The sequence below is a fragment of the Myotis davidii genome, unplaced genomic scaffold (assembly GCF_000327345.1).
Source record: "Myotis davidii unplaced genomic scaffold, ASM32734v1 scaffold2185, whole genome shotgun sequence".
NCBI lineage: Eukaryota > Metazoa > Chordata > Mammalia > Chiroptera > Vespertilionidae > Myotis > Myotis davidii.
In genome coordinates this window covers 46,067-54,652 of record NW_006296435.1, presented here as the reverse complement: position 1 = coordinate 54,652, position 8,586 = coordinate 46,067, and the positions used below count along the sequence as shown (strand labels likewise).

The following is an 8,586-nucleotide window of genomic DNA, read 5'->3' as shown; positions in this document are numbered from 1 at the left end:
GAATTGAATCATTCTCTAGGGAAACACTGTCTTTGCAGTTTATTTCATCTTTGCAAGTTTTTTGATTCAACAAAATTGCAAACATCATGATTCTAATTTTAGTTTAGTGGCAACTGTGACATTCGGAAGTTCCTCAGTCAAGGTATTCCTTGTGGAGGGGATAGAGCTAGTTAAGAAGTTATGTTCCTGGGATTTTTAGGATATAATACATTTTTCATCATTTATTTTCTGGCGCAACGTCATTATTTGATCTTGAAGTTTGTTGATCTCTTTCTCGTTTTTCTCCTTGAGACTCAATGCATATTCCTGTGAGAAAAAAATGAAGACTGAAATCACAGAAGGCAAAACATTTCCCACATTTGCCAAATTATTTCCCTTTTCAATACCTATGTTAATCCTTCATGAGTTTTTGAAACTTATTTGTGAATAAGTTTCAAAAACTTCCTCTTCACCCACATGTACCACAGGCTTCCTATAAATTATATCATTTTTTTCTGTCAACTCTGATCTAGGCAGTGTGGTCTCTCAAATATCAATCTCCGAAAGTGAGAAGATGAATGAATTCTATAGGGAAGGTTACTACATGATTCAAAGTAATGGCAGATGTCTGATCAGTGAACTTAGTACAACTTTCTGAAACATGGAGGCAGGGTAACAGTAATAGGTTGAGGAGATCCGGCCTGTGCCAGTCCATACTGTATTTCTGGGTGGACATCTGGACTCAGCAATGACTCATAGTGGAGCCTGGAGAACAGGATGATATAGGAAGCCTGGGTATGTAATTGCATGATTAATTGTGTATATGGTCATGAATTGTCTACTAGTGTTTGGGTTAGGAAAATTCTTAATCTGACATAATGCTCTAACTTCTAAGCATGTTTTTGATTCAGTGCAGTGAACGATAAAATGGTGATGACACAGTTGAATGCCTGAAATTTAATATTTAGAATTGTCTCTTGCTCTGCCATGGTCTGGGCCTTCTCCATCTCCATCTTCTCAATCAACTGTTTCACCCATACCTGATAACTCTTTTCTTTCTCTTCCATCACCTGCTGATTTCTCTTTTCCATTTCATTGAATGTTTTTCTTATATCTTCAGAGGAAGAAAAATAAGCAGAGAAACCTGAGGATTAAATTGTTATAGCCTTATTTTTCCTTTCAACACATCTTTTTTGTTTTATTCTTATTTCATAGAGAAAACTTCTTCTGATAATGTTTGTACCGAGTAAGCAAAAGAGGACTGTAAATAACAGTTAAATTATCCCCTGGAACTATAAACTATCCTTCTTATTCGTTGATTTCAGGTGCACAGATATGGCTAACATTAACAATTCTAGGGCTTCTCATTACTCAGAGTGTTTTTGTTGTTGTTTTTTGTTTGTTTGTGTTTTTTTTGAAAAGCTTTATTGCTGTATAATAGTAATGCAATACACTGTTACATAAGTTTTTATTTATCTACTAGAGGCCCATTGCACGAAATTGGGGACTTCTAGGGGGATGTCCAACTGCCAGTTTAGGCACGAACCCACAGGTATAGAATCGGGCCTAAAATGGCAGTTGGACATCCCTCTCACAATCCAGGACTGCTGGCTCCTAACCACTATGCCTACCTGTCTGATCACCCCTAATGCTTGTCTGCCTGCCTGATCACCCCTAAACAACCTGCCTGCCTGCCTGATTGCCCTTAACTGCTTTCCTGCCTGTCTGATTGCCCCTAACCATCTCTGCCTCCCCCCTGACTGCTGCAGCAGCTGCCTCTGCCTTTTCCCCACTGCCCCTGCTTCGTCTGAAAGGTCATCCAGAAGGACATCCAAAATGACATCCGAAAGGTTGTTCGGCTGTCTGGTCTAATTAGCATATTATGCTTTTATTATTATAGATGATACATGTAATACACCTGTTAAACCACCACCACAATTAACTTACAAGCATGCCCATCACTCAGAAACGGCTACATCTTCACATGTCCTTAGGAAACTCCTCCCTCCTGAACAGAAACCCTCATCCCCATCACTAGACAAAACCACTGCCCAGCTTCCTGTCACTACAGAATAGCTTGCATTTTCTGTCATTTTACATAAAAGGATCATACAATATGTAGACATTTTTGTTTTCCTTCTTTCACTCAACATATCTATTTTCATATATATAACATTCTTGTATGGATTGATAGTTTATTCCTTTTTATTGTTCAGTAGTATTCTCTTGTATGGATATGTTAAAATTCATTCATCATTCACCTGTGGATGGACATTGTTTTCAGTTAATGGCTATTATCCATAAAGTATCGTCTGCAAACAATCTTCCATTTTTCTTGGGGATAGCTGTAGAAGCAAACTGATTATTCTGCATGGTAAGTATTTGTTTAACTTTTTAAGAAACTAACAAACTTTTTTCCAGTGACTTACCATTTTACATCCCCACCAGGAGTGCATAAGAGTTCCAGTTGCTGCACATCCCCACCAACACTTGAGACATTTCATCTCTTTAATTTTAGTCATTCTAGTGGGTGCACAGTGATATCTCATTGTGGCTTGAATTTCCGCTTTTCTAATAAGTAATGATGTTGTTAATAATATTGTATACTGTACTTATTGCCATCCAAATATATTTTTTGATGAAGGGTCTGTTTAAATTATATCAATTTTTCTTTTTAATTAAGATGTTTGTCTTTCCAATTAGTAAGATGTTTGTTGAGTTTTAAGAGTTCTTTAAATATCCTGGATATAAGACCTAAATCCACTGTGTGATTTGCAAGTAGTTACTTCCAAACTGTGGCTTGTCTTTTCTACTAAAGGAATGAAAAGTGTGTTTTTTCAAAGAGAGGAGTTCTAAGTTTTGAAGTACAATTTATTATCTTGATAACTGAATGTATTTAGCTGTTCTCACCTTCAATCTCTTTTTTTGTCTCTGACTCTTTCTCTTTGTTTTTCTTCTGTATCTCTTGTTCCTATTGATGCAAAGGAATTTACGATTAAGAAATAAAGACCATGGGTTTAAGCAAAAGCCAGAAATACATGCATTAATTCAATTTATTTTTTATGACCCATATAACAATCATTATAGAACTAAAATAGTTATTAATGCACTTTGTTCAATATTTCTAAACCTCTAGATCTCATAGCAGGAGTATCCACGATTTATACCTTCCTAAGGTCCCTTAGGAGGAACTCACTGGTGTTAGCAGGACTTGGGGCTGGCTCTTTTTCTGATACCAATATCAGGAATGTGTTTCAGTCCTAAGGATGTTCTTTGGGAAAGATGGAGTTTTAGTTCTAACTATTTCTTGATTTAGCTGATGCATGGTGGCAAAACACATTACACATAATGTGAACTGCTGACTCTCTAGAGAACACGGTCTATCAGACTCCAGGTAGGGACAGAAAATGAAATTACTCTGGATGTGTAGAATCAAGCAGGAAAATATGGAAGCCAATGTAGTACATTTTAGAACTTTCATTATCCCATATTTCATAATGCATACAATCTGATACTTTGAACCAGATGGTTCTATGTCAAGTGTCTTTGATGGTTGCACCAAACATCCTAAGAACTGAAGTCCTATTCACTTAGGGACACAATAGGACCCTGTAATCACCACAAATAGCAGTTCATGAGTCTGAGTCATGTTATTTTAACCCCCCTAATTCTAATACCACAGAAGGTTCTGAGTTTTAAAGACATAGGGCTTTAGAAAGATATCTGACTGAATCATACGCCTTTAAATTTCATTCAGGGTTAATGACTTTAGTTTTTGGTCTTCCCTTCATGTGGCTTTCCCCACACCCCACCCAGACTTACCTCCTCCATGTGCTTCAGTATTCTTTGTAGCTCTCTCTGATGGAGCTCTGCTTCTCTCTTCATCTTTTCCTCCATCTGGGCCTTTGTTTCCTGGAAGATTCTCTCTTGAACCTCCATTTGTTGCTGCTTTTCTGTTAGTGTCTGTATTAGCAGATCGGCTTCTCTTTTCAATTCCTCTGTCTTGGCACGCTCAGCTATTCCACAGTGGTTTTACAGAATTAAGAAAATGAAAATTATACCTAGCTGCACCCTTCAAAGATAAGAGGAGCTCCTAAAATGATTTTTAAATGGCAGTGAGTGATCTCTCAATATTCTTACCAGCAATAGGAGCAAAACACATTTCAGAATGTGATGGAAAGGCACTGATTGCCTGAAAGATCAATTAAAACTCACCTGGTTATTTTTGGATTTAGTTTTTCTAATCCTTTTATGGGAATAGTATGTTTTAAGAAGGATTTATTCTCATACATGGAGGGGCACTGCAGGAACCTCCCATACCCTCAATGATTACAGCCCTCCCCTGTACCTTCTAGAGCCTTCTCCCAACCAATGAGGGCCTTGTCAGCCTTCATGATGCATTCCTTTGTTGCAGCCTGTGACTTCTTGAAGTTCTGGAGGACCTCCATACCCTGAGGAAACAAAGAGCAAAGTCTTCTTGCTGGGGAAGTCAGTGTTTAATAAAACTACAAATCTGACTCTGCAAATTCTTAATTCTTCTTAACATCCATCAGTGGTTCCCTCCCTTCCAGGGCCACAATTAAAAATTCAACATCTTTAGTTAGGGGAGAAAACCCTATTTGGCAACGCTAGTTTCTTCTTAATGATGTCACTTATGGTAGTTCTACAAACACTACTCCTCAATTGTATGCAATATCTACACATTTTTTCCTTCTGACTGATGCTTATCTACCCTTTCTTTTACTCAGATACTACTTATTGATAATTCAACTTTTAGCTTCTACCTCCTCTTCCAAGAAGCTGAGCTAAACTTCCTCCTGAGATTTGACTTGGTGCCAGGTACACAGACCTGCCCACTAACTATACCACTTGCTGGCTATATGCTCTTAGGTAACATATGTGGTTCTCAGTGCATCTCATTTCTCAACTGTATTATGGGTATGACATTAGTACTTAAAGTCATATTATTCTAAAGATTAAAGTGATAGTCAATTTAAATGATCAACCTAAAAATATTCTTGGTTTAGGAAGTGTGTGCTCAATATAGATCAACCATCACCATCATTACATCATTATTATCATCACTATTAGTTTTTACTTACATGATAATCATTATCCCACCAATCCAATTGACCATTTATATTTCCTTTTTAGGTAAGATCAGACGCTTCTTTAGAACATTGTTTCTTTAATTGTGTATTCCTTGTACACAGTGCTAAACTATTACACTGTTTCCTAAATGAAAGACATGTTATATTTCATCTACATTCCTGATAATAAATCTTGTGTTTGAGAAAAATATTCTTATTTATTTAAGAGTACTTAAGTAATTGTGGATGTAATAGATAAAAATGTACAGATATCACCATGCTTTGCTATCTCTTCACATATAGCCCTACCTCATAGATTTTTCAAAAGAATCCACAAAACTCTGTACCCCATCTGCTAGGCTTCCCCCTCATTTTATTCCTCACCTTCACTCCTTTCCTGAGAACCAATTCATAAGACTGTTCAACCTTGTTCATTTCTTCTGAGTAGAGAATGAATCCTCCAGGTACAAAGAAAGTTCCTTTAGAAATGCCTTCTAACAGCTGTTCTGAAAGTTGTTTAAGCTGATCCTGGCAATATTTGAGAGATTCCTCTTCATTCTTCAGCAAGAGATTTTCCTTCTTTTTCTCTATGATGCCCTGTCCCAGAAATGTGGAGAAATACAAAGGAAAGAGGCTGTTATAAAAGAAGGGAAGGTCCAACTGTGATCCTCTTGGGAGAGTTAGTTTAATGCCATCAAGGTGGACTGGAGCATGAATCCATAGACCATGCTCAAGAAGCTCATTTTAGTCACAGTTTAGACCAATTTATTGTGTGACCTGTGGAAAGTCCCTCAGTTCTCTTGGGTTCAAGCTCAATATTTGTGAAATGATGGAACTGGTAGACAGAAATCCAGGGTTCATTTATTTTTTAAATTGAGATATATATTTGAGATATCACATTATATTAGCTTCAGGGGATATTTCTACACATTGCAAAATGATCATTATATTGTCTAATTATTGTCTGCCAACTTACATCAGTATAAACATTCTTTTTTCTTTGATGAGAACTTTTAAATATAATTCTCTAGCAAATATCAAATATGCAATCCAGTATCATCAATCTTCCTTTATCGGTCATAAGATTAACAGTGGTCCATCCATCAACAATGAGCAATGGAAAGTTCAATATGACTGGAAGTAGAATTTCCTCTGCAAACTTGGATTGTTATGGATAAAAATATATACACAATAAACCTAGTGTTCACTAATGAGGTAAGTGTTCACTGAACAGTTTTGAACTCCTCATAAATTATTATGATGAGGGCTTGATTGTGCAAAAATATAGGAAAATAATTTTTTGCTACAACTGAAAAATTATAATCATATTAATTTTCTTCTTTATGAAGTGAGCATTTTGTAACTTGTAGGATGGTCAATGATAGACTCAAAGACAAAATGAAGGTGTTTATATAGGGCCGAATTATGTTGTCCTTAAGAGTTCTCTCTCTTGATGTTCACACATGATAGTCTTTAGGTCTGTGAATATGCTAAATATTAATCTTGTGATTAGATTTATATGGCACTGGCTAACTTTAAGAAATGGAGATTACTCAAGTGGGTATACCTAAATACATGTGGCCTTTAAAAGCACTTTTCTCTAGTTGTTAGCAGAGAGGTAGTCAAAGATATTAGAAATAATACAAGGATACAATGAATGCCTTGAAGATGGGGAGGAGTACCCATGACCCTCCTAATGATATTATATTAGTTTCAGGTGTACAACATCTGAATCTTGTTTTCAGCTCTTGGTAAACAGCAGAGCAACATACATCTTGTGCTAGGAACTCACCTGAAGAATTTTGAACTAATAAAGTATGTGTTTTTGCAAACTGCTAATAAGCACATGTTAATTTGCTTTTCCATCCTTTATAATAAAGAGGTAATATGCAAATTGACCCTCACACCCTCACAAAATGGCTGCCTACAACCAGGCTGGCAGGGTTGTTAGTGAGGGTTGACCAAACAACTGAATAGCAGGCTGTGTGGGGTGACCAGGCCAGTGGGGGTTTAGTGAGGGATGACCAAACAACTGAACAAGCAGGCTGCATGGGGTGACCAGGCCCACAGAGGGTTAATGAGTGATGAGCAAATGACTGAAGAGCATGCTGCATGGGGCAACGAGGCCAGTGGTGGGTTAGTGAGGGATGACCAGCCTGGCTGGGGGGCTGGGCAGTTGGGGGCGACCTGGCCAGCAGAGGGGGGAAAATAGGGGTAACCAGGCCGGGGGAGACAGACAGTAGAAGGTGACCAGGTCATGGGGGGAGGCAGTTTGGAGCAACCAGGCTGGCATGGAGGGGGGTGCTGGGGGCAACCTGGCCGGCAATGGTGGACAGTTAGAGATGATCAGGCCAGCATGCAGAGGCGGTAAGGGTCGATCAGGCTGGCAGGAGGAGGGCATTTAAGGGTGACCAGTCAGGCAGGCAGGTGAGCAGTTAGGAGCCAGCAGTCCAGGATTCTAAGAGGGACGTCCGACTTCTTGTTTAAGCCTGATCCCCGGGATAGGGCCTAAACCAGCAATCAGACATCCCCTGAGGGGTCCTTTATTGGAGAGGGCACAGGCTTGGCTGAATGGACCTCCCCGGTGCATGAATTTCATGCAGTGGGCCTCTAGTAATAGAAATAAAGAGCCAATCTTTTGGAAAAAGGATGAATAGTAGACTATAGATCCCAGACCCTCAAGTGAATCCAAACTTCTTTTTTAAAAAAATATATTTTATTGATTTTTTTTTTACAGAGAGGAAGGGAGAGGGATAGAGAGTAGGAAACATTGATGACAGAGAATCATCGATCAGCTGCCTCCTGCACACCTCCTACTGGGGATGTATCTGCAACCAAGGTACTTGCCCTTGACCAGAATTGAACCTGGGACCTTTCAGTCTGCAGGCCGACACTATCCACTGAGCCAAACCAGTTAGGGTCAAACTTCTTTTACAATGGGAAACACATGAACTATGGGCCAAAAGGGGAATGTCTAGGCATCAATCTAGAAAGAGGAATGAGGAAGGATATATGCTAAGACATATTTACCATAAGCTTCTGTTGGAACTTGCACTTGTCATCCTTGAAGGAGCGCTCCATGAAGATTGCAATGGCTTCCTTCTCACAGGCTGCATGCAGGTCCAGCAGCTCCTGCAGCGTGTCTGTGGGGAAGCTCACTCTGTCGGCCATCTGCTCGCTGTAGTGGTCAGCTGCCTTCTGCATGGCTGCTGAATTCTCACGCTCAGCAAGAGTTATCACTGCAGTTTCCAAACAAGGCACTGCTCCACTGTTGATGGCGTCCACATAGGCCTTTGTCAAAGTCCCCAGCCCTGAATGACAGGATATTCAGAAAATAGATAGGAAGTTCTTACTCACTATATCACAAGTTTTAGAGATCATCATTCTAAAAACAACAAAATTTTTATTGAAGATTTCTGTTTTCTCTTTCTTTCTTTACTCCCCGCCATCCTCCTTGATTTCATTATTGTCTCATCCTCTGTTATATACTATAAACCCACTTCCTTGACATCATCAT

The 8,586-nt window shown here is 38.9% G+C and overlaps 1 protein-coding gene across 1 annotated transcript in view; it reads right to left on the bottom strand.

Annotated features, from left to right (window-relative positions):
* Nucleotides 1-576: 576 nt before the first annotated feature.
* Nucleotides 577-8,586, bottom strand: part of LOC102758769 (guanylate-binding protein 4-like) — a 31,728-nt gene continuing 23,718 nt past the window's right edge. The window contains exons 6-11 of the mRNA XM_015569168.1: nt 8,100-8,380; nt 5,454-5,666; nt 4,328-4,430; nt 3,802-3,995; nt 2,890-2,950; nt 577-1,093 (exon numbers count right to left, since the gene is read on the bottom strand). Coding sequence (XP_015424654.1) covers nt 870-1,093; nt 2,890-2,950; nt 3,802-3,995; nt 4,328-4,430; nt 5,454-5,666; nt 8,100-8,380 — 1,076 coding nt within the window. The 3' untranslated portion in view covers nt 577-869. The remainder of the gene's footprint in view (nt 1,094-2,889; nt 2,951-3,801; nt 3,996-4,327; nt 4,431-5,453; nt 5,667-8,099; nt 8,381-8,586) is intronic.